Source organism: Convolutriloba macropyga, chromosome 13 (genome assembly GCF_964194025.1).
Source record: "Convolutriloba macropyga chromosome 13, txConMacr16.3, whole genome shotgun sequence".
NCBI lineage: Eukaryota > Metazoa > Xenacoelomorpha > Acoela > Convolutidae > Convolutriloba > Convolutriloba macropyga.
In genome coordinates, this window is record NC_134480.1 from 44,701,314 (window position 1) to 44,728,365 (window position 27,052).

Sequence of the window (27,052 nt, forward strand, 5' to 3'; positions counted from 1 at the left end):
GGCGAACAAAGATTAAAATCATTACCATTGGTATTTGATATTAATCATTTGGCTATGGTATAATTCAGAGTTGTTTTACATAAGTACTGAAAGGCCGACTGCTACGAGTTTGTTTCAGCTACCTTGTTTCAGTTCAAATTTTTCTCTATATGCCAGATATTTCTCAATTGCAAGCATTTTAGATAGCCAACTATGTTTGAGACATTACCACCATTACATTTGTCGAGATAGACCAATGCACAATAGCTTGATCACATGTCACCACGTTTGTCACCCAGAAGTTGTCGATTCAGTCGTGGATGATTTCCTGCAAACATACAGCAAAAAATAAGCAAAATAAAAAAAAAACCGCCAAAAATGTCACCAAAAAGAAAAGCACAGATGAACTAAAACAACATTAGCACCGTAAGCACCCGAGGAGCTGAACATAGATGGCCGTACCTAAACATTTAACAGTTCCGTTTTATTACAATTTGCACCAATTAGTCGTTCAAGACTTTGTTGAATCGTTTTCGCGCGTTTGAGGCTTTTAAAACTGAATTATCATGAATTGTTAGTAATTATGGATTAGTGCTATAATTGTACGAATTTCTTCAACTTCAATATTATGATCAACTTTTTTTAGGAATTATTAATCGGAAATCACAAAATCAAACTTTCCATGAAGTAATAACAAACGCAAGGCATCAATCAGCTCATAAACAATAATATAAAAGGAAAGAAGCATATAGGAATGTGAAAGCACCGTCCGACAATAGAACAACTAATCTAATCAGATTAAAATTATAATAGTAGTGTGCCAAAAATTACTCAAATCTTCCCTCAGCCAAATTTTGATTTTATACAAATCATGGATGGAAAACGTACACACACAACTATCTGGTTTGGGTATGGAAAAATAAATTGAGAGTGAAATAAAATTGAGTTTAACATAAGGCATTTTTAAGCAAATGGAAAAGATTAACAGGAAATATACGTATCTTTTCAGTGAAGAGCTAGCTTTGCTCATTTTAGTTCTGATGCGTAGTAGTTAAAACAGTAGGAAGCACCCAATACACATTGGGATTGAGTTTTCATTCTTTCCAAAGTCAGCCAACACCACTACATCACCCGGCATCATCAGCAATCGTATACCGATCCTGGATCTGCCCATCGCCGAGCTCTCGTCTCTGCATTTGAAATTCGATCATTCTCGCCAGTTGCGACTTTCTGAGCTTGGCCAGGAATCGCAACATCTGTCGGTGGGACATCCAAAGCATTCTTTTTTTTTGGAAAACTCAGTTCCACGAGCGTCCGAAGGCTTTCGTTTCATTTGAAACCACCTTTCAATTCTGGAAGTGCATCGCACTGATACGGAGTGAAAACAATCTTTTTATTTACACATGGCGCAACTACTGACATCCACAATTCGTACAGCCACGGATAACTTTTTTGACCCACTGGCTAGGAATCGAATGAAAAATTGAAGCTTTGCTATTGAATACAAAATATTTACTGGTATTGAATTCATTAACTTCGGGGAATTCTTTGGGCACCCCTTCGCTTTTCATATCACCGTTTGTTTGTCGTGCTTGAGTTCTGGGTTATGTGCTGATGATGGTTGTGGTGGTGATGATGATGGTGGTGGTGATGCGGACTCTGGACTCCACTACCCAGATTGCCTCCGTAATTGAAGGGCGAATGCGAGGGTGAGACCATATTCAGATGCTGGTGATTGAGGTGGGTTTGCTGCTGTTGTTGGTTATTGAGAGCAGCGGCAGCCGCGTGGGATATGTTCATGTTAGCACTCCCTGTGCTGTGTCTGTAGGGTGAATTGGGGGCACTGTTGCCCATTGCAGATGAAAGACTGTGTTGACGCGACAGGTGGTTCGTGTTGTATATATGTCGTGTGTTCGAATCTCGCGCCCTGCAAAAATTCCTTGATTTTACATTCTTAATTTATCATATTAAATGGATAAAATTTTACACATGGGCAGTCTCATCACATTTTTATGCTCTTAAAGTTAAACTCACATTCTCGTTTTCTCAGTGATTGCATATCACACATCTTACAGCTTTCAGCTTCACGTTAATTATGACATCAAATCAATACAAATTTGAACATATCACAGACTAAGTACAGTAAAAGCCAAAATCATCAAATTGACAACTTACAAGTTTTGATTATCTCCTGGTGCTGTAGGATTGACCAGAGACGCTCGATTGTTTGAGGACTGGTTGTGTTGTTGTGGATGATCGCCATTTGATGAACCATTGTTGTAGTCTTCTTTGCTGTTGATACTTGCTCCCAGTATCAATCTATCGCCCCTTCCAGAGACTGCGATGGCTGATGAACTATGGGGGAGTGATACTGCGTTTGAAGCACTGCTCTGAATAGCTGAAATAAATTCCATTTAATACTACTTTTCACTGATTATGATTAACATATATGCTCTTTGCACTATAGCTTTCAGAATCGACTGTTTCTGCGATGAAAATAGATCCATTCAAACAGAATCAGCTGAAACTTCAATCAGCAGTCTTTCACAAAAAGAATGAAATGAAAACAACAACCGTCTAGACTTTCAATAGTAGTTATAAACAACGATGATCAACAAGCGTTACAGGCAGTACCATTAGCCAATTCGTTGCTGAACAATCGCATTTTAATTTTTCAAGATAAATTTACGCGTTTAGAAAACCTCAGGAAAAAACTACCTAATTTTAGGAATAAAATCTAGGAACCCCTCCCCATCCCCTACGGAAATAAACCCCACTTGATAGTCAAAGACAAAGACACGCATTTAGCGAAATTGCCAAATTTTGCGTGCCATGGCCATGTCTTAGCAACCCGTGGGACTTGATGAAACTCGACCAAACAAATTATCATGACTGAGTGCAATGGGGTTTTAGTTCCTATCAGAAGACTGGGGTTATTTTAGCGGCTATTTTATTTCCTAGATTCAAATTTGATGGTCTATTAAATAAAAAAATTTGATGCTATTGATTTATTAGTTTAACCGTGTATAGATGAAACTACAGTAAGGTAAGTTAACAATTAAATTCTGAATTGTACACTTACGCAGTGATTCTGGAGCATTTGGAGTGTCCGACTTCATCTTGTATGGGTAGTGTGCCAACTCAGTGACGTGGTCCGCATTCAGTCCCTGTTCATACCTCGAGTACACTTTGTACATCAGTCTCTCCATGTCTCGTGCATACTGTTGAGTGTTGAACAAAATACCATCTCTCACGTTGTTCCACACCTGAAGACAACTCGCAATTATTACGAATTCTTCGATAACAAAACTGAAATCCAGCTTAGACATCTCTGTGATATTTTTACAATTCGAATGGTTTTTAACCCAAATTATTTGGTCAATTAGATATTTTGATTTCAAGCTCAATCTCTTATGGAATTTAGTGTATTTAAGCACTTCAGAAACAGCAAATATATTATTACGTAGAGACATAGTATAATACTTTCATAATAGTCACAGAGCTCGTATGTGTCCAAAATAATATTGCATGTACATTCTCTAAAATTCATGTTACAATCTGAATTCAAATTCTAATTCTATTATCAGAAATTTATGATCCATAAACAACAATGCTCAGAAAAAAAGACATCCCAACATATACAAGCAACTATAAGCGCTAAGAATGGTCACCTTCTCTCTAGTTGCTTTGTAGAATTCTCTGTCATTGCCCAATCTAACAGCAATGTCCAGGTACTGCTTGGCGGTGTTTGCAACTAGTTCTGGACATCCCAACGCATACAGCTGAGATGCAGCAACTCGCGATGCCAACGTCGTCAACGGCTGACTCACCATCGGAGTTCCAGTCCAAAGAATATCCATGCCTGCAACAGACAAACAAATATTGAAATCTAGGAAGAGTTTAGAGAAAACAATCCAGATTTGCTTAGTCCATTCATCTAAATTTAGGCATGGACCAAGTTCAACACTGAAATTTGGACGAGTATTAATACAGACTGCAGAATAATGACAATCTTATCTTTCTCATCCTTGATTAATCCGAAATTCAGGCTTTTCAAAAACAACCTTGTGGAAAACTCACTCCTTAATAAAAGTCATTCCAACTCCACCAGGCTACTCAAACCCATTTTTACTTAGTACAGCAAGCATAAAGTTATTCAAGAGCCAGTAAACAATTTCACACAGCTCACCTGTTGTATGGCCATTACAAATTGGAGTATCCAAGCATACATCCGCAAGTTGTCCGCGTCGAACGTGCTCCTCTTTAGGCGCCACATTCGAGAATATTATTCGCTCTTGCGGATTCTCAAGGCCAAACTGTCTCGCGAAGTTGAGCACGTTATTTTCACCCCACTGGGGGAACCTCAGCAGCCATAAAACGCTATTTGGTACTTGCGAGAGAATCTGCAGCCATAAATGCATGGTTCTTGGATCCAACTTGTACAACTGGTTGAAATTGCAATACACGAACGCATCTTCCGGCAAGTTGTATTGAAGTCTGGACGTGACAATATGTTGATTTGGACAGAGCTCGCCAGTTGCTGTTTTTGTGTTGATCTGTTGGTTTGCAAGTCCATTCTGCAGCACTTGTCCATCGGCCAGCATCGCAACTGCTAAGTTATTCTCCAACAGAGCTTTGATAGGGTGCACTTGTTGCAATTCTAAATTCATATTGAGCAGTTATACCTTAACCATTCGTAGAGAACATAGGCAGAGAAGCATCTATCAATGTTGATCCTTTCAATTCTTTTAATAAAACTTTTTTAGTCTCACATCCTAATACTAAATTTATAAACTGATCGTAGAGCTTTGCTTTCTGACTAACACAGAGAATTCATCGTGTTCACCGCGGGAAAAACTTAATATACAAGTATCCCAACACGATTATTTTCAAACAATCACTTCGTTTTTGTCCAACACTAGATCTCCAAAAACATCACACTTTGAGAGTTCTCCGATTTCTGATTTTTTTTACCTTGGTTAGGATTGGTAGTGGGCGGTGGTGGCCATTTGATCTGAGCACACATGAATGAGGGATAGGAGGAGGTCTCTCTAACAGTTAGACATCCACTGTTCATCAACTGAGACACATTGTTCGTGTTTATTACTGTGTGAGTTGGTCTACACTTCCCGTTCACCTCCAGCAGAATTTTGTTGCGCAGATGTGGGAACATTTGTTTGTGATCGCCTATATAGAGAACAGTAAGCTTAATACGCGGAATCTTGGCAAAAGATCAGACATTGTCCCTCTTCAATTATAAGGTTTCAAGCTGAAGTAGATTGACATTAAAAAGTAACCGCTGATTTCCTCCATTTCCTTGCTTTGTGTTGATTAATGATCAGAACCCTCAACGTGTTTGAAGTCATCTATAATATGTTAGAATAACCTGGGAAGATACAATTCAAAAAACAGTTCACTACAATTATTTTCATTCACTTAATTCGCAGCTTTTACTTCATTCTGTATGAGGATAAGAATGTAAGGGGAAACGTTGATTAAACTTCCTCACCAACGAAGAAAGTTCTGGGCATGTAGGCGAACTTCTCGCTGTAATCAGCCTCAACTCCCTCAAGGGGAGAGGTGACACAGTCTGTTACAATGTAGTCCATGTAGTTGGCACCAGAAGTACCAGGGTAGCCCAACCACATTACCTGGAACAAAAATAACAACTAAGCTGATAAGTGTAGAAATAGGCGAAAAAAATAATCTGTCGTGATCTCCAGCAAGAGTACAAAAGTTTGTTGCCGTATAAGGCATGAATTTGAAATGTCCTCAACATTCAAGTTCTTTAACATAGCCGGCAGATTGCCGGAATAGCTGTGAAAGAATAGACCTGCGTGCCATATAATAGAGATAGAAACAGATACAGATCTAAATTGAAAAAAAAAATCGACGCCGCTAAAAAAAATTAGGTAAAAAACATTCAGCGATAAATTAATAATTAATAATGCTTGTTAAAATTCATTCCGCAGAAGCCTCTTATTAAGGACCTTTACTGCACAAATGAGTTCCTTTGACCTTAAACAAATTCAAATTAAACTTAAGTTTTAAAGTGCAAAAGTCATTTTATTGAGTGAGGTAAGTCATGTATGATCAAAATCTTATCACGCAAAAAACCTAAAAACTTTTGCTAAAGCGAGTGAGAAATGACGTCACGCGCGCAAATGCCGTTAGTGAGAGGAAGAAGTCATTCAGAAAAGTTGACTTTTTCAGCTTTGCTGTGTGAACAAATGTAAAATGAAAAAGAGCGTCAGACCACGAAACAAAAAAACATAGCAGGACAAGTCCTGACGTACAATTCAAAGAATTTTCATTGACTTAACAGAAAACTAGACTTAGAACGGACTACGAATGGATTGGGAAAGCCACTTAGAAAAAATTCCGATCCAAGTAAATGAAGGGTAAAAAACAAAGTTAAATAGCCACATGTGAAAAAACCACTAGCGAGAACGCGAATTTTTGTTCAAACACCGTTTTCTCACTCTACTTCAAAATTAGAGCCAAAAAATTCCACGCCGCAAAACCACTCGCTTTTCCGCTCTATTTCCTGTTTCGGCGTGACCAAAATCACCACTCCAATTTGACTTCAAAAATCATGAAAATGTGTGAACAGATCTTAAAAAAAAGACAGCGCCCCAATACAATTTAAATTCTTTGAATTGTAAAAAACCAAGAGCACCGCAATATAGCTTCGCTCAGCTTACAGCTATAAAAAGTGGTGTTAGTCGTTATCTATGTAGAGATCAACTAATATCCGCAAGTGAATGTTATTAACTTGTCCATTTCATAACGTAGCCGGCAGATTGCCGGAATAGCTGCGAAATAATAGACCTGCGTGCCGTATAATAGAGATAGAAAGAGACATATCTAAATTTACGCCGCTCAAAAAGCTAGCTAAAAAACACTCAGCAATATATTAATCAAGCTTGTTAAAATTCAACACACAGAAGCCTCTTGTTAGGGAATTTTACTGCACAAATTGAGGTCCTTTTGCGGTCCCTGCACAACCGAGTAATGTCATCTAGTAATCGCTCTAATAAACTTTGATACTGTGATAACCTACGACACTGACTTAATGACCGGGCTTTATAGATTTATCCCGTTTCTTTGATTTTGCTCTTTTGACTTCGACTTTATTCACTACATTGCTTAATTCAATGCCTGCAAGAATTTAAAGTCCATTCAGTTGAAACAGTGAGGTAAGTCGAAGTCAAGCGCGAAAATGGTGACTCATGTAAAACCAAAACGTGATCAAAAGGTAAAGTGAATTAAAAAGGAGAGCGCCTAAAAGATGCAGTTGAGAGGCTATTCAACAAGCACTTTTTTCTTGAATTAAAAGAGTTCACTAATGGTTGTCCAAATCACTTAAGAGTTTATTATGGACCACCATTAGGATTTACAGTGAGAAAACAATAATTTTGGCGCCCTTTTCATTTGACTCTTAATAGTAAACCACCGCCACTTGAGTTCAACTGCCTAAAAGTGTGAATGAGAGAAATTTGGACAGAGCAAAACCGATGAAGTCAAGGGCGTCAAAGTTACAGTGGGTCAAAACAGTCAAGGAAAAATTTTGCATAAAAAGACATGTTCAAAATAATTGTTTCAAACCTCGTTCAAGAGAAATTAAAAAAACCTCATTCCCATTAAACGAAGTTAGAAACCCGAGTTGGGAACCGGATGCATACAGATCACAAAACTTTAAACATATGTATCACGCTTTTGTTATTCTGTGCACAATTAATTGAAACACTTGCACCTGACATTAGAAAATCTAGCGGTATACAAGTGTGAGAAACACTTTTGATTAAAGCATAAATTGAAAAACTATTACCGTTGGATCTTTATTTTACTAAAAATGCTAAGACACGAGTTTTAGATTAAGAACCTTCGTATTAGATTGAGAACCTTCGTATCAAGTCGTGTTAGTTTCATTTTACGGAAGTGAAGTTGTGAAGTTTGTAAAGTTCGCAAATTTTCCGAATGTAATTTTATTACCCGCTAAGGCTACAAAATAGACTACCGGGAATTAGTAAAACATACCCGGCAGATTGCCTGAAAATAGCCGCCGTTGATTCCCAAAACCACGATTGAAAGGAGAAATGAAAATTGAGTTTTGTAGAAAAACAATTTTAGAGTGAGAACTATATTGATGTCAGTTTGTAGTTGAACATAATCCTATTTCATAGTGAGACCATACAGGAGCTAGTATCAATATCAATAAGCATGAGAGATGGTAACTAAGACTTAAAAGAACCAAGTTCGAGTAACAGTCATCAAAAACTGGGCTCTATGGGTTTATCCCGTTTCTATTTCTGATTTCGTTTTTTGATACGACTCTGTTCATTTTGAAGTGCTTTGCTGAGCAACTGCTGTCTTAAAACACTTTCAGCAGAATGAGAGAAGAGTGAAACTAGCCTAGAGAAGTCAAAAAGATTTCACGCAAAATGTTGAACAAGCTGTGAACTAAGGTAAAGCGAAAATTTTTATTCGACGAAAATAGGAGCGCTATAATAGCCGGCTGAGAAGCTGAGGCGGCTATTAAAAATAGCCTTCAAATTGCCGGAAAATAGCCTCAGTAGACCCACATGTATCAAAAAGTTTTTAAATTTGCATTTTAAGTTAGATTCTAAAATTTAAATTAATTCAGCTTCTGTACTGAGGGATAATAGCTTGGTAATAATAATTGCCAGCAAGCGACCACTCCAATGAGTTTTGACAGCTTAATGCAATATGACCTAACGTTTCTTCTAACTTTGCTCTTTTGAAATTGACCGTTATAACTACATTGCGTAATTCCATGAGTGATAGAACTCTAAATCCATTCATTTGAAACAGTGAGGTAAGTCAGGATTCAAATATGAAATTCGTTACTTAAGTAACATAGCCAGAAGGATGCCGGAATAGCTATGAAAGAATAGACTTGCGTGCCATATAATGGAGATAGATACAGATACAAATAAGTTGAAAAATGTATCGACCCCGCTCAAAAAGCTATGTAAAAAACAATCATCGATAAATTAATGAAGCTTGTTATAATTCATTGCGCAGAAGCCTTTTCATTTGGAACCTCTATTACACATGAGTTGCTTTGATCTTAATTTAATTCAAATTAAACTGAGTTTTAAAGAGCAAAAGTCATTTTTATTGAGTGAGGTAAGTCACGTATGATCAAAATCTAATCACGATCAAAACTTTTGCTACAGAGAGCAAGAGTGAGAAATGATGTCACGCGCGCAAAAGCCGTTAGTGATAGGAAGAAGTCATTCAAAAATAATGACTTTCAGCTTTGCTGCGTGAACAAATGTAAAACGAAAAAGAGCGTCAGACGAAACAAAAAAAAAAAATAGCAGGAAAAGTCCTGACGTACAATTCGAAAAATTTTCATTGAATAAACAAAACACTAAACCTAGAACGGACTATGAGTGAATTGGGAAAACCATTTCTTACAAAATCAAAAACAGAAAATCAATTTCAAAATGCCACTAGCGAGAACAAACCACTAACGCGGATGTAAATTTGACTCTAGCAAAAGAATACGCCCAGAATGAACTATAAATGGATTGGGAAAGCCACTTAGAAAAAATTCCGATCCAAGTAAATGAAGGGTAAAAAACAAAGTTAAATAGCCACATGTGAAAAAACCACTAGCGAGAACGCGAAATTTTGTTCAAACACCGTTTTCTCACTCTACTTCAAAATTAGAGCAAAAAAATTTCACGCCGCAAAACCTTTCGCTTTTTTCGCTCCACTTCCAGTTTTGGTGTGACCAAAAATACTACGCCAAATTGATTTCAAAAACCATGAAAATGTGTAAACAGATCTTAAAAAACAAAGCCGGAAGAATTCCGGAAACGACTCGAAGTGGAAATCCATTTAAACGCCATCCAACTACTCTTCAATCTAAACGCGCCTCCACTAATTAATGATTATCTTGAAAAAACCATAACACAAAAAAGTAAAAACAAGAAAATCAAATCTGTTAAAATATGATAAACCTGAACAAATTGTGTCATATATCGAGATTCCGAAATAACAATCTCTGCCAAAATTATTTCATCAAGAAAACTAGTACTTATTAAAACCACTTAGATGAATTTTTTTAAAAAAATACTTGAAGCCAAATTATGAACAGAAAGCTCTTACAAAACTTGCACTAAAAAACTGGAAAAAGTTAATAAATTTTTTAATATTACAAAAACATATAAATCCAAAAAAAAATCATTTTAGCCAATAGGGTATCCAGATGCTCGCAAAAAAATAGGCAAGTCATAATAGGCTAAGAAACTTGTCTAAAAAACAAAATAAACTGCAAAATTAAGAAAAAAACTTCCAATTTTTGCCATTTTTTGTCATATTTCTCAACAAAAAAATTATTCATATCCAAACTGTAGCCAATTTTTATCTAAAATTTGCTCAAGTAGAAGGGGTCGTTTCAGTACCCATTTGAGCCAGTAAAACAAAAAAATCGCTAAAAAACGCAAAAATAAAGCTCAAAAAGAATTTTTATTGACTAAATAAAAAACTAGACCTAGAATGGACAACTATGAGTGAATTGGAAAAACCATTTCTAAAAAAATCAGATCAAAATTTTTTTAAAAAACTAAATCTATCTCAAAATACCGCATGTGAACAAGATACCGCTAACGAGAAGTGGAAATTCGGTTCAAACAAAAACTAGGCCTAGAATGAACTATTAATGGATTGGGAAAACCATTTAGAAAAAAACCCGATCCAAAAAAATTGAAAACAGTAATCAAAGTGAAATTGCCGCATATGAACAAAAAACCACTAGCAAGAAAGCGAATTTTCGTTCAAACACCGTTTTCTCACTCTACTTCAAAACTACAATTTTTACGCCACAAAACCTTTCGCTTTTTTCATTCCACTTCCTGTTTCGGTGTCACCAAAATAACTACGCCAATTTGACTTCAAAAATCGTGAAAACATCTGAACAGATTTTAACACAGCTCGCAAAATGTCAGAAAATAGACGCAATAGCTTCAAAGATCTTTAGTCTAAAAAAGGTAAAAAGGCAGACCAAAAAAGAAACTTACTCTTTTCATTAAGGGCTGATATGTTAGATTTTGAATAAGAATCTGTATAACTTACTGCTGTTTCTATTAGCTGCTCTCAAACAACCTTCTATTAGAAGGACAAACGCTCATTTGACCTTATCTCTTTGAATTAAAGCACAGAAAAGTCAATTTCAGAGTGAGGAAGTCATTTTTGAGAGTGAGTAAGTTACGTGTGACCAAAAATTAATCACGCGAAAGAACTCGCTCAATTAGGAGCGAAAAATGACAACACGCACGCAATTCAGTTGAAATTGCATAGAAGAATGAACAAAGCATATTTGAAGTGGTTGTGACGTCAAATGGTCGTCACGCACGCAATTCAGTTATATTGCATGAACGAATGAACCAAAAGCAGATTTGAAGTGGTTGTGACGTCATATGGTCGTAACAAAAATCGTGACGTCACATGATCGTAACAAACGAAATAACTAACATAGCTGGCAGATTGGCAGAAAATAGCCGCAATAGCGTTTAGATCTGCAGTCTCGAAAACAACAGTGAAAAAGACAGACCAAAAAGATTCGTCTTTCATTGAAGGCCGATATGTTATATTTTGATTATAAACCGGTATAAGTTTTTGCTGCCTCTATTATCTGCTCTCAAATAACCTTCATTTAGAGTGACACACACCCATTTAACCTTATGTCTTATCTTATGTGTTTGAATTGAAGTAAATAAAAGTCAATTTTAAAGTTCAGGAAGTCATTTTTGAGAGTGAGGTAAGTCAAGTGTGCCCGAAAATTTAATCACGCGAATGAACAAAAAAACTCGCTCCACTAAAAGAGAAAAATGACGTCACACACGCACTTCAGTTGAAATTGCACGAACGAAGGAACAAAAAGCAGATTTGAAGTGGCTGTGACGTCATATGGTCGTAACAAAAATCGCGACGACGAAATAAAAGAAAACATAGCCGGAAGAATTCCGGAAGCGATTCGAAGCGTCAAAACTTCACAAAAAATGTAATTGCAGCTGAAGCCACTACCTTTTGTATAACACCATTAACTCATTACCTCCCAAGGTCTGATCTGAAAATTGGTGAAATTTTAACCACTGTCACCAAGAAAAACAAAATGCCGCAAAATTTTTTATAGAAAACGTTGGGGAACGTTAAGTCCGAAAAAATTAGGATGGTCAAATTAATGAGAAGCTGAAAAGCTGACAGGACTATCAATTGCCCTCAAATAAATTATGATTCTAATCTCAGAAAAGATCGCGAAAACAAACGGCAGATAATGATCTTAGAAACTAAATTTTTCAAATAAGAACGCTGAAATTTAAGAATCAGAAAACCACAGAAATAAGATTTCTAATCACTACAATTAAGACAAAAGCAACACATACTTCTTTCTTGTTGTATATATTTTTGACAATATGATTTCATACTTTGTCACTCAAAAATTGAATTAATCATAGAAAAGACTTCAGCAACAGAATGATAGTCAAAGGCAAAAAGTCGTTTCAAACAATACCAGGGGCGGAAGAAAATTGCAATAAATACCAATGAGTGCAAATTTTGGAAAAAAGCTTTCAAGCTGTCTAGCAAACTCTCAGTACTTCCTTATTGTGAATGAAACCAATTGCAAACCAGATGACGAAAACCTAAAAAAAAACTGAAAAAATTCAAATTTTCTAACAACTGAAAAAATTAATGTAACGAACATAATGTAGGTGCCGGGAAAAAGTTAGAATGATACAAACTAGAATATGGAATACGGATATATTCTGAAGAATATGGACACAATGTAAGGAACACCGTAACAAAAAGACTAATTCTTGATTTTTGAAAGTTAAAAATCGAAGTAATTCAAGAAAAACGAATACATTTCATTGTTCAGCATTCGAGAAATCGAAAAGACAACGGTTCATCCGAGAAAAAGATCCATTGTCCTGAACAGAACAATTGAAAAATAAAAAACCAGAATTCAAACATACGAAACGTTGGAACTTTTTGCTGAAAAATGGTCAAAAAATTTCAAGACTGCATTCATGAAAAAAATTAACTGATTTCCAAGACCTTAACGCCAGAAAATGAATGAATTTATATTGAAACGAAATTAAAGTTCCTTATGTTGCACAAAAAAACTATTTCTAGTAATTAAAACCAAAAGACAAAAAACTGACAAAAATTGGAAAAAAAACTACCAAAATCGGATTAGCATATGTACAATTTTATAAAACAAAATTACACCGAGGTAGAAAGAGGCGTTGAGTATATGAATTTCCAAAGGGGAGTTACCCTATTAACTCATTTCTGACAAAAAGACGGCTGAAAGATTCAAAAATGAAGAAATTAATAGAAAAAAACCAAAAAATAACTAAAACCTCAAGAAATATGTGCTAATTTTGAAATTGAAACGCACTTTCAGGCTCTGCAAAACACCGTGGTATCAATTTCCAAGCTTTACCTTTCAATATAGCAACGAATAAAAATCAATTCTACAAAAAACCCAAATTACAAGCAAAAAAACTGGGCATTCAGTCAAAAACTGCTTTTCGAAGTCGAAAAGTCATGCACCAAACGCAGCGCATGATCAAAAAACTTCTCTCGCTCAGACAAAATCAATTCACACGGCAATTTTACTCACTTTTGCTTTCAGGTCAAAACAGCGTCTGAACAAATAGTAAAAAACCTTAAGAAAACCAATACTCCTCTTCGAGTCGTAAAAAAACCAAGAGAAGGCCAATAATAGCCCCAGCTATCGCTGTGCGGCTATTTAAAAAAACCTTTTCAGCAGTTGTGTGAACAAATGAAACGAAAAAGAGCGTCCGACGAAGCAATAACCGAGAGTAACGTTATGTAGGTACGATCAGCTTACTGCTGTAAAAAGGATTCATTTTCTGGGCAACTATTAGAGTACTCTTAATGACCACAAGACCCAGATAGCTTGTGAACAATCTGTCGACGCACAAAGATTAAAATGATTACCACTGGTATTTGATATTAATCATTTGGCTATTGAATAATGCAGAGTTGTTTTACATAAGTACTGAAAAGCTGACTGCTACAAGTTTGTTACAGCGACCTTGTTTCAGTTCAACTTGTCGAGATATTTCTCGATTGCAAGTATTTTAGATAGCCAACAATGTTTTGAGACATTACCACCGAGAAAAATCAAGAGAAGGCCAATAATAGCCCCAGCTATCGCTGTGCGGCTATTAAAAAAACCAAGAGAAGGCCAATAATAGCCCCAGCTATCGCTGTGCGGCTATTAAAAAAACCAAGAGAAGGCCAATAATAGCCTCAGCTATCGCTTCGCGGCTATTAAAAAAGACAGCGCCCCAATACAATTACCGACCCTTATTGTCATTTAGCCAATCAGTACTATACAGGATTTGTTTGAAATTACCTGAACAGGTGCTGGCCTCAGGGCAAATATCTCATTTCTCGCTCCCTTTGTGTATCCATTCAAGTTCATGAGAATGTGGATTCCGTCTTGGTAGATCCTGTCAGCTGCTTTCCCGTTGCATGCGATTCCACTCAAGTCCACAAAATGCTCAGATTCTGTTTTGATTTTGGTTCTAAATGTTGTTCCATCGTCCGCACTCAACGCGTAGCAGAAAATCTCGACGTTTGCCTAAATAATACAAAATAATAGTACCGACGAAATAATCCACAAAATTGCAATCAACTGTTGAACGCTTTTCATCGCGTTGTAACAGATAAAGGATGCGAAGAGCAAGTTTAATAGAAACTGCAGAATTCGCTCAATTTTCAGTTTAAATTCAAATGCTTGTGGTCATTTTAGAGCCAAGAAACTTCCTGCATAACTTTCGCACACGATGTTTTATCAGTTCCCAAAAATCATCATTAATATTCAATTTTTTTACCTTATCATGAAACCCGGGCACACTTTGCATCAAATGGGAAGTGGGATGATTTCCGAAGTCGGAGCTAACGTAGCCAATCTTCAGTCGTTGTCCGTGCTGCAATCTCCCATATCGGTCAGTTGGGAATGTGTAGGGTCCTTTCGACCTCAGCAAGTTCTGCACCTTTTCCAGACACAGCATCGCATGTTTAGCTGCAATGCCTCTGCGTTGTTTATTGCTCAGTGGGTATAACATGGAATGATGCGGGTGCACACTGGGTAGTCTGAATAAGAGAATTGATGTTGAAAATTTTGTCATAGGAGGTCAGTCATAAACTGCAAAAAAGCAACAGAACTTAGCGCGTTGCGGAGCAGATACAGCGACCAAACATAACCGACTAACGTCGGGCGAATTGCTCTCAAACGAACAGCGAGCGGTTGGCTTCGTCAGTAGATAACCACGGTTTAGTGAGGCTAGATTTAGCTTAATTGAAGGGGCGTGAGGTGAGCGCCGCGAGGGAGGCAACGGTGGTAGGGGGATCTTTGACTGCATGGGGCCCTTAAGGCCTGAACTATGTGCACTGGTGGGGATTGGGGGCGGGCTGATGTGGGGGCGGGGGTGGGGTGGGGTCAATTTATAATAAGAACCGCCCTTCACACCATAAGTATAAGTCTCCAAAACATTTTCTAAGAATCGCACACTTGGAGACTAGTGAGCTGAAAGGCTCTATGAAAACTTAATGCCCACTGGACGCTACTTCTTTATCCCGTTTCTGAGGAAGAAAAGCCAAATGGGTCCGACAAAAAATTGGTCATGCGAAAAATCGAATAAAAAAGACCAACAGGAGTAAACTAAACTTTACAAAATTTGTTTGAGAGCAATTAACAATGATTTCCTTAAAAAGTGCTAGTTAAATCATTTACAATAAAAAAATATGTTTGTACATTTCCACCCTAATTTAGCGTTAATGAGGGAATAGATGATGACATCACGACACATAACAGCTGAAGTGCGCCGGCAAAAAAAGAGTTAAGGAAAGAGATAAAGTGAGATAAACCTTAAAAGAGGAATATAATGAAAGAAAGCCCAACCGACAGGCAGAGAGGGAGAGAGTTCAGAATATTTTCCCTGATGGAATTCAACAGTGCAAAATTTAAAAGAAATAGTGTAAAATTTAGAAAAAGTGCAAAATTTAAAAGAAAAATTTCCAGATTTCGCAGTGAAAATATTTAAAACGATTTTTTGTTTCAGGAGTTCTGTCATTTAAACCATCTGCAAGACCCAAAGTTTTGTTGGCCGATAAACTCAAGAGTGGGACAAAAATAATCAAAAATTTAAACCATTGCTAATTTTAAAAACTTGCTAAAAATCGTGAAATTAATATCTTTAGAACCATTTTATTGTCTCAAGCGAATGTTCAGTATCCCTATTTCAAGACTGAAATAGTTTCACTGGCTCATAAATATGCATAAATTTGGAACATTATAATTTTTCAAATTGAAAAAAAAATTAAAATTAATAAAAAAAATGCTAAAACTCGAGTCATTAAAACAATGATAAACATTCCATTAACACTAAACTATGCAGCAGCTTATTATGAAAGCTTTGAAAATACCTGAGCCCCTGGTGCCAGAAAAAAACAAAAGAAATTAAAAAAACCTGATAAAATCGCAAATAGTAAAAAAAAATTGGCTAAAATTCGTGATATTAAAATCTGGACCAATATTCCATCACATCTAGAAATTATGCAGTATCCTATTATCAAACGCTAGAGGAGTTTGCTTGGCTATTGAGGCTGGAGAAACCTAAAAATTACAAAATTTCCGAAATTTTGGATGTTAAAAAATTGAAAACTATTCAATTATCAAAAATGAAAAAGTGCACACTTTGTCAAAAAAAAATCGAAAATTCGTTATGTTAAAATCTTGAAATACATTCCATTACATCTAGAAACTATAGTAACCTATTATCAAGCGCTAGAGGAGGTTTGTTGGCTCTTGAGGCTGGTGACATCTAAAAAATGACAAAATTTAAAAACTCGAAAATTGCAAGTTTAATCAAAAAAATTGTCATATTAAAAAGATGAAAACTATTTCGTGGCCCAAAAGAAATCTTTTGTAACTTATTATCAAATCCTTCATGAGGTTTCTTGCTCCTGGATCTGGAAAAACTTGAGCAATGACAATAAATGTCAGAAAACATTGAAAAAATTGCAAGTTTTGTACAAAAATGCTAAACTCGTGATGTTTCAATGTTAAACCATTCCATTATCCCTGGAAACCATTTAGTAACCTATTATCAAACTCTAAAGGAGGTTCCTTGACAACTAGGGCTAAAAAACTCAAAGAAGTAAAAATAATTTTCAGAAATCTTGTATTTAATTAATTGGATTACCCAAACCTTTATTAACTTAATTTAGCCTCAATTTTAGACTGGTCTACCTAAAAAAATTCAAAAAATGACGAAAAAACAACATAGCTGGCAGATTGCCAGAAAAAAACCGCAATATATTCGTAGATCGGCAGTCTGAAAAAACACTAAAACAGACCAAAAAAATTTGTCTTTTCATTGAAGGCTGATCTGTTATATTTTGGTTAAAAATCTGTATAAGTTATTGCTGCCTCTATTAGCTGATCTCAAATAACCTTCATTTAGAGTGACAAACACCTATTTGACCTTATCTCTGAATTAAAGTAAAACATAGCTGGCATATTGCCAGAAAATAGCCGCAATAGATTCGTAGATCGGCAGTCTAAAAAAACAGTAAAAAAGACAGACCAAAAAAATTCGTCTTTACATTGACGGCTGATCTGTTATATTTTGATTAAAAATCTGGATAAGTTATTGCTGCCTCTATTAGCTGATCTCAAATAACCTTCATTTAGAGTGACACACACCCATTTGACCTTATCTCTTTGAATTAAAGTAAATAAAAGTCAATTTCAAAGTGAGGATGTCATTTTTGAGAGTGAGGTAAGTCAAGTGTGACCAAAATTTAATCACGCGAATGAGCAATAAAACTAGCTTCACTAAGAGCGAAAAATGACATCACGCATGCAATTCAGTTGAAATTGCATGAACGAATGAACAAAAAGTGGCTGCGACGTCATATGGTCGTAAAAATCATGACGAAATAAAAAAACCAAGAGAAGGCCACTAATAGCCCCACCTATCGCTGTGCGGCTATTAAAAATTTTTAACATATTGGGCTCAAAAACTACGGCCTTCCCAGTAGCTTCACTGCACTAAGCACTTGAAGGACTACTAAACGCGGCTAAGGGTCTCCTATGAAACTTAGCGCCCGCTGGGCGCTACCTGTTTATCCCGTTTTTAAGGACGAAAAGTCAAATGCATTAGACGGAAAATCGGTCAGCCGAAAAAATCGCATAAAAAGACCAACAGGACTAATATAATTGCTACAATATCAGACGCGTTTTTACGTCTCAAATATACTGCTGCAGCTATACTTTTGGAGCAAGTGCGTCACAACAAAAAGGAGCAAGTGCGTCATCAAAGTTCTCACTAATTTTGGTTATCTTTGGAAACAGCTCGCATATCCCATATTTGCCTACTATCTAGCGAAGTCTGTTTATATAACAGCCTTTACAATTTTGTAAGACCTATGTTTACTCTTTCTGTTACTGAGTCAATCAGAAACCTGTTTTTGTCCAACTGAATCTGTACTAGTTTCACTATCTTTTTCATTCTGTCTGAATAATCGGACCAGTCACACACGATTTGCTGGCAATGAGCCAGATTACAATACGCATCAGGAAAGTCCGGTTTCAGTCTCAAAGACGTCCTATAGCTGTGGATCGCTTCCTGGATATTGCCAGAATCCTTGTGGACACTAGCTAGATTGCTGTGAGCATCCGCAAAGGCAGGATTGATTTGGATGGCTTTGGTGTAGCATTGTAACGCCTCGTTTACACTACCCATTTCCTTGAAGGCATTACCCATGTTGCTGTAGGCATCCGCAAACGTAGGGTGAATTCTGATTGCCTCACGATAGTGGCTCAACGCCTCCGATAATTTACCCTGAAAACAGATAACTCGATAACTAAATTACACAAGCAACACATTCAGATCAGATAGGTTTTTATTTCAAACTATTATCACAGGCTTATTTTTGAAAATTTAGGTGCTGACATTTATTTTATTAGATTTTGTAAATCAGTTGACAAAATTATCTACGTTTCGCAAGGTATGGCCGTAATTTGCTCCAAACGAGTGGTTGAATCTTCGATCCTACAAGGCACGAGAGGTTGCACCTAACCTTTTTAGCAAAAAAACGGGCAAAAATATGCTACCAAAACTAAAACGCCGACAAAAGGACTTATCTTTTTCTTTTTTTTTAAGCAAACATTCCCTGATATATCTGGCTTTAAAAGTAAATTTCTCGATCAAATTTAATTGAAAAGCTGCAACTGTCATGAAAAGACGAGTTTTTTTTTCGTAACATAGGGCGGAAAAACAATCAAACCTGCTGCTGCAGCACACTGGCTAAGTTGCTGTGGGCAGCTGCAAACTCTGGTTGCACCTCGAGTGCCCGACAGTAGAGACGAATGGCTTCCTCAATGAGACCATGTTCCCGTTTGATGTTGGCCAAGTTGTTCAAAGAATCAGCATGGTTGGGACACAAACGCAAAGCAGTTTGGTAGCTTTCTTCTGCTTCTGACACCAAACCTATAAATAACCATAATTTCAAGTACTGCCACAAAAAACATGTGAGTAGATTATCGTACCTTATCCCTAACCCAAGGAGTATTTAGCTCCCAGAAACTTTTGTATCAACGTTTTTTATCTGTTAATATAGCAGTAGAAGAGAAACGCAGCAATTTTCATTGATTCGGAAAATTATCCAAAATTTTTTTTTACTGAAGGATCAGAACCAACGCAGGTATGATGGTTAAGACTATCAGACTTCTGCGTTTCGTCAACCGACATTAATGATTTGACTCTTTGGCCTACTGTCCTGGTTTCAATTCATCAAAAGCAGTAGTCTACTGTGCAGATACTTCCGAACCTTGAATGAGTCCTGTTATATCTCAATAATAGGAAATTCGATCAAAAGGCGGACCTGGCCAGCTAACCTATATTATGCATCGTATTCACAGTTAAGTATAGTGTCCGTATACACTGTCATTCCGCTATATCCACTAATCAAATAGTCCTTACCTTTCTCTTTGAGAGCATTTGCGAGATTGCAGTAAGCATCAGGAAAATTCGGTTGCAGTTCAATGGCTCGTTTGTACGTATCAACCGCCAAATCTATCAAGCCTTGCTCGTAATACACACAGGCTAAATTCCCATGAACAATTGGATGCAGTGGATTCAAATTCAAGGCGCGCAGATAAGCTCCGATAGCTCGCTCGAATATTCTCGCCTCCTAAAACCAAAGAGTTCTTAATTTCGAGGTCTTCAAATATGTAACACCGATTGAGGATAACCGATTAAATTGTCAAGTTTTACATCAGCTTGTTAAAAATAGCTACAGAAACCGGCTTTTATTATTATTTCAAAAATGATACGCATAGCTGTTAGAGATTGCGAGCAAACAACTGCTATAGTTTCGCAGTTGTTTACTATCTAAAAACATTCCGAAAAATTGGTTTTTCTAATACCTAAAAGTCTTCTGAAACTACAAACAGAAGAAATAGGTAAAACAGGCAAGGAGAGAAAAGGCAAAACTTTGACCCAACACAATTCATTTTCTTGAACAAAACCAGCCGAATATTTTTACATCAAGTAGATCAAGAGGTCACCAAAATAACGAAGAATCTATGCAACCAAAAAGGCTCCCAATAAAATAACAAAAAGGAAAAATAGTACGTAACGAGCGAAAAAGCGCTTAAAACAGCAAAACGACTAGAAAGAGTCCATTTTATCTTTTAAGTCTAACAAAAACGCATGTAATTTTCAAAAAGGTTCTCAAATGTGTATTTACTAGTGAGATTAACCACTTGATCCGAGACAGTAAATTGAAAAAAACCTCAAGCGACGGACACATTTTTTTCGAAAACTGTGAGAGCAAAGCCATAACACTCTTCTCTCAGGTCTTCAATTTTCTTAACCAGAAAATGAAACATCAATTTTTTCGTGCAAAGCAATGACTTACATCGTGTTTCACATTAACTTGGAAGAATCAAAACGTAACCAAATACCGTCGGGCAAATTGATCTCAAACGACTGAGAGCGGTTGGCTTTGCTACGAGGTAGCTGCGACTTAGCTTTTTCTTAATTGCTCGGGGATGAGGTGAGGGGCGGAATGGGGGTTCGAAGTGATGTAGTGATAGTGGTGGGGGGCTCGGGTGGTGGTGGTGAGGAGAGGCTGTAGTAACGTGGGAGGGGGCAAACTCTAAGAACCGACCTCTACATCTTTAACGTATGTCTGTTAAAGTGTCGGCGAATCGCATATTCAGAGGATAGCACTGCGTTAAGGCTCTAGAAACTTCATGTCCTCCGGGTTTAACTGTCACCCTACCAGACGACAAGTTCGTAGTACAACAAAATCACATACGAAGACAAGCAGGACTTATATAATTGTCAGAAACTTTGTTTGAGACCAATTATAAGATCGCCGTAATACTCCCAAGTCGTAAAAAACCAAAATGCAAAAAAGTATCTTCAGTTAGCTCTCCCTATCTCAATAAAAATACGTCACCAGCAGGAACCGTAACTTGAGAAAATAGAAAGTACAAACATAGCCGTCAAATTGCCGCCGTTGACCAACTTGACGTACATTGTGATTGAAATAGAAAAAGAAAAATAAGACACAGAAATTGAGAGAATTTTTCTAAGTGAAAATTTTTTTCTAAGAGTGCATATTCGGTTAGATTCTAAAATTACACTAAATTCGGCTTCGAAACTGAACGCTATTAAGCAAAATACTAACGCCAGCTAGCAATAGCTTTATTGAAACTTTACAACCTAATGCTCTGACTTAATGACCAGGCTTTATATGCTTATCCTGTTTTTGATTTTTCTTTTTACTTTAAACTTATTCACTACATTGAGTAATTTAATGCGTGAAAGAATTTAAAATCCATTCAGTTGGATTTCCCTTCCACGTGAAATTCGCGACTTGAGTAAAAAAACATGATCAAAAGATAAGGCGAACTAAGAAAATAAAGCACGACAAGTCCTGAAGTACAATTCCAAAAAAATTTCATTGACTAAACCACAAACTAGACCTAGAACGGACAATAAGTAAATTGGGAAAACCATTTCTAAAAAAATCAGATGAAAAAACAGAACATCAATGTCAAAAATATAACCGACTAACGTCGGGCATATTGCTCTGAAGCGACCGGCCAACGGTTGGTTTCGTGAGGCTAGCTTAAGCTTAATTGAAGGTGCCAAAGGTGAGCACAGCGAGGTGCAAAAGTGGATTTGGGGACTGAAGTAGGAGCGGTGGGTGAGGGGGGGGGGTGGGATCAATCGCAAAGAACCGCCCTTCACACCATCAGCAAGTCTTAAAAACAGTTTCTGTTAATCGCATACTTGAAGACTAGTGGACTGAACGGCTCTATGACAATTTTATGCAAACCGAGCGCTCCCTCTTTAACCCGTTTCTGAAGACGAAAGTCAAATGTTTCAGACGAAAAATCGGCCAAGCGAAAAATTGCATAAAAGACAAACATGATGGCATTACACCACAACAGCAGCTGAAGTGCGGCATCAACAAAAAAGAGATAGAGTGAGAAAGAGAGAAAACGTGGACGAGAAAGAGAAGGGAGGAAACCCTAACCAAAATTAATCGTCAAGAAACTATCCAGCATCCCTGTTTCAAGCCTGAAGTAGTTTCACTGGGTCAAAGATCCGTACACTCGAATATGAAAAAAATTTTCCGAAAATGTTTTTTAATTTTATCCAAAAATTACTAAAACTGGAGTAGAACAAACCATTCCGTTAAGTCTGGAAACTATGCAGCAGCTTATTAAACCTTGGAGGAGGTCCCAGAAAAATTCAAAAACAAGAAAATCGAAAATTTAAAAATGCTTAAAATTGTGACATTTAATTGCTGACACCCCCCCCCCCCGACTATTGCCCCTGCACCCACCCCCCCCCCCCCCCCCCCCGACTATTGCCCCTGCACCCCCCCCCCCCGTTTCTAGCTACTGACGAACAACCGCTCGCTAAAAACACGCAAATTTTATGCTATTTTGCACAAGCTTTTTGAAAGTTGCTGGCATTTTTTGCTATTTATTAGCCCCTAGGTGTCAAGGAACCTCCTCTTAGTTTTAAAGTTGGTTACTGCATAGTTTCTAGTGGTAATCGAACGGTTTCAACATATTAACATCACGACACATTTTTGACAAAGTGCAATTTTTTTTTCAAAATTGTTGACATTTATTTTTCCTTATTTGGGTTTTTTTAGACCCAGGGGCGAGAAAACCTCCTAAGGGGTTTGAAATAGGTTGCTGACAAATTTTTTTGGGGCCATGGAATAGTCTTTCAACTTTTTAATGTAACAAATTTTAAAAACTTAAAAAAATTGCAAGTTTTATTAAAAAATTTGCTGTAACTTGTGATATTAAAAAGTTGAAAATTAATCCATGACCAGCAAAAATTTTCCAGTAACTTACTATCAAACCCTAAAGGAGGTTTTCTGACCCTTGACGCTCAAAAAAACTGAATAATATCAAAAATAAAATGTCAAAAAATTGAAAAATGGCAGAAATTGTCAACAAAATGCTAAAATTCTTGATTTTAAAATCTTGCAAGGCATTCCATTACAGGAAGGGAATTATAGGAATTATAAAGTAACCTATTTTCAAACCCTAGAGGAGGTTCCTTGGCTCTTGAGGCTTAAAAACCTAAAATAAAAATTTTCAAAAAAATGCAAGTTTTATCAAAAAACTACTTAAAATGAGTGACATTAAAAAGTTGAAAGACTATTCCAAGGCCCAAAAATATTTGTTGGCAACCTATTATCAAACTCCTTAGGAGGTTTTCTCGTCCCTGAGTCTAAAAAACCCGAATCAGGGAAAATAAATGTCAATTTTTTTTTTAAAAAATTCACTTTTTGTCAAAAAATGCTGAAGGAGGAGGTTCCTTGACACCTAGGGCTAGGCTAATAAATATAAAAAATGCCAACAATTTTCAAAAAGCTTGAAAAAAATTGCGCAAAATATCATAAATTTTCGTGTTTGTCGCGAGCGGTTGTTCGTCAGTAGCTAGAAACGGGGAGGGGGGTGCACCAAGGGCTGATGGGGGCAGAAGGGGGGGGGGGGTTAACAGCCCGCGGGGCGACAATAGTGGGGGGTCAACAGTTGAGGGGACTTCAACCTCTAAGAACCGCCCTTCACACCATAAGTATAAGTCTCCGAAACAGTTTGAGCTGAAACAGAGCTGAAAGGCTCTAAGAGCACTTAATGCACGCTGGGCGCTACCTGTTTATCCCGTGAACAAAAAACCACTAGCGAGAAAGAGAACTTTGGTTCAAAAAAAAGGCCTAGAATGAAATATGAATGGATTGGGAAAACCATTTAATAATAAAAACCAATCTAAAAAATCGAAAACAAGTTTAAAAAATCAAAGTAAAATTGCCGCACGTGAACAAACCACTAGCGAGACAGCGAATTTTTGTTCGAACACCGTTTTCTCACTCTTCTTTCAAATTAGAGTGAAAAAATTTCACGCCCCAAAATCACTCGCTTTTTCGCTCCACTTCTTGTTTCCAGTGACCAAAATTACGACTCCAATATGATTTCAAAAATCATGAAAATGTGTAAACAGATCTTAAAGAGAGTTAATCTTAAATCAGAGCTTTGTAGAGTTACCTTAAACTTGGAGCTTTAGAGAAGTTTGGTGCTTTAGCAAACTGTTATTTAGTTCAAACTAAAGAATTTTAAATAGCGCGATAATTGATACTTATATATTGATTCTATGAAGGAACCATCTATCAGAAGGAACCATCTATCAAATAAGGATTGAACAATTTATTGCAAGCAAAGGGCTACTTTTGCGCTTTTCTATATGGGGATGAAGGTTTGGTCCATCCACCACATTTCTTCAGAGAATGTAGAAAGACTAAGTATTTGGCCGAAGTTGCAAAACTGCAAGAAGAAAAGGATATTATCATAGTTGTCATTTTAAGTCCATTACTATACAGCTTGGCCCAAAACTGGCCATGAGCTTAAGAAATGAATAAATAGAACTTTTTGACAAAAATGTCTAATTTTTCCGGCCATTGCTTCTTTGTGGCGTGAGCACAAAAATAAAAATAAGACATCGTAAATGCAATTCTCCATTTGAAATAGGACTAAAGTATCATCAGTTGCAGGGTGCAATAACAGATGCTCCGCAATTTGCATAAAATATTTATTTTGCGTGTATATATTTTTCGAAACTACTTGTTGATTTCTTATCATAGTTTGCGAAAATATTAAAACACTGAAACAATCCCTTAAGTTCGTAATGTCAACTTGGCTTCTATTGGCTCGCAAACCACAATCGCTTTCATTAATATTTTTCAAGGCCTTCCGATAAGAATTATTATTTAAATGTACATTCTTCGATTGATTCAAGGAAGGCCTTGAATCGATATATTTAGGGCCTTCAGATAGGACATTTTTAGTGCTTTCCCCATAAAACATTGTCCCAAGAAAAGCGGTGCGAAACAACGAAACTTGTGATTGGTGTAAGTGACTCATTAATCAGTTATCAAAATTATCAAATGATTCCACTGACCTTTAAAACATTCCCAAGGTTGATGTAAGCGTCTAGAAAGTTGCTGTCGAGTTGAACAGCCTTTTCAAAATGATGAATAGCCAGCCATATTTCACCTTGGGCGTTAAACACGCACCCCAAATTACTCCACGCCACTGCAAAGTCGGGCTTGGTTTCAATCGCTTTCAAGTAACAATGCTTTGCTTCGTCCAAACGACCTAAAAAATTGAAAGCGATTTTTATTTCTTTCGTCAAACGTTTTACCAGTCACACCTGAAGATCAACATGTGAGTTAACAAAATTTATCTTGTGTTTTGAACTTTCAGTATTTTCTTTAAATGTTTTTCATTGTTGGTGAGTCTAGTAAATCAAAAAATCTTATGCAACCTTGTCGTAATGAAGGATTTTGGGGCTTACCTACGGGTTGATATCACCTAAGTCGTGCTCAACAGTTATTAATTTTTTATTCTATATGGCTGTGACAATGGTCAGACTTGACATACTAGGCTGTCGGCAAGACTGTATTGAAAAAATGCTCCAGCTATATTGTTTAGATTTATTCGATATTTTTGCAACGTCAGAGCACGGTACACAATGGCTCTGCAGGGAGCCTTACCTTATGGATGATGTGCATTAATTACTCACCCAGGGCTTTGAGCAAGTTGCCCAGATCACTTCTCACCGCATACAACTCTGGATTACACTGAAGCGCAGACAGATAAGCATGCACTGCTCCTTCCATATCGCCTGCACTAACTAATGCTGCCGCTAGATTGATGTAACCGTCGATGAAATCTGGCTTTAAATTTATCGCATGTTTGTAGTTCTGCAAAGCCTCACCCAGCTGACCGCGCTCTTTAAAGACGTTGCCCAAGTTGCTATAAGCTTCAGCCAAGCCTGGGTTCTTCCTTATTGCCTCTAGTGAGTATTTTGCACTCAAGTCCAGACGCTTGCACTGAAATGAAAGTCGTAAACAGTTTCGATTCAACAAAATGTTTCAATGTCACAATTTTAATTTTTTTTCTGAATTGATTTGGGATCTATTATGTTTCGGTCCCCGGTGCCTTTTATGCCCCTCACTTACCAATTATGTTATATTGCACATTACAATATAAAAATGTGGCACCAACGCCTTAGGGCGTAAAATTTATATATGCCCACTAAGCGGGGGGAGTGGGACAATATTCCCAAAAATTTACGCACCTGGAAATGTATTGAGGAGAGCAATAATAAAGCTGCAACGTTGTCAGGACAATGCGCGTATAACTGCATGCAGTGTCTCTCAGCAGAATCATATTCTCCTCTTTGGTACTCATTGTGTGCCATTTCAACCAGGGCCGATATGTCTATTGTAGTCACGGCAGAAGTGGTCCCCGCTGAAAGACTTGTGCCCGTTCCCGAGTGGAACGTGGCCGTCACTGGCGTGGCCCCATTCACATTAGTTGCCGCCAGAAGCTCTTCTGGACGCAACTTGATGTTGATCATTTCTGATCTACAATAGTCAACAATGTTGC

The 27,052-nt window shown here is 37.0% G+C and overlaps 1 protein-coding gene across 1 annotated transcript; it reads right to left on the reverse strand.

Moving 5' to 3' along the window:
- Positions 1-27,052, reverse strand: LOC142351945 (uncharacterized). The gene is made up of 15 exons (XM_075404223.1): positions 26,742-27,052; positions 26,184-26,493; positions 25,560-25,756; positions 20,043-20,253; positions 19,348-19,550; positions 18,523-18,902; positions 14,886-15,147; positions 14,405-14,632; positions 5,489-5,630; positions 4,954-5,166; positions 4,169-4,639; positions 3,651-3,841; positions 3,062-3,245; positions 2,155-2,377; positions 1-1,906 (listed from the first exon to the last, which is right to left on the reverse strand). Exons 1-15 carry the CDS (start codon positions 27,021-27,023, stop codon positions 1,552-1,554), a joined length of 3,852 nt encoding a protein of 1,283 aa, XP_075260338.1. The 5' UTR covers positions 27,024-27,052; the 3' UTR covers positions 1-1,551.

Excerpts from the sequence above, each read along its gene's own strand:
- LOC142351945 (XM_075404223.1), bottom strand. The coding sequence starts at position 27,023 with ATGATCAACATCAAGTTGCGTCCAGAAGAGCTTCTGGCGGCAACTAAT. Across the intron at positions 2,378-3,061 it reads AAATGCTCCAGAATCACTGC|CTATTCAGAGCAGTGCTTCA; the intron begins GTAAGTGTACAA and ends AATTTATTTCAG. Across the intron at positions 1,907-2,154 it reads CCAGGAGATAATCAAAACTT|GGCGCGAGATTCGAACACAC; the intron begins GTAAGTTGTCAA and ends GAATTTTTGCAG.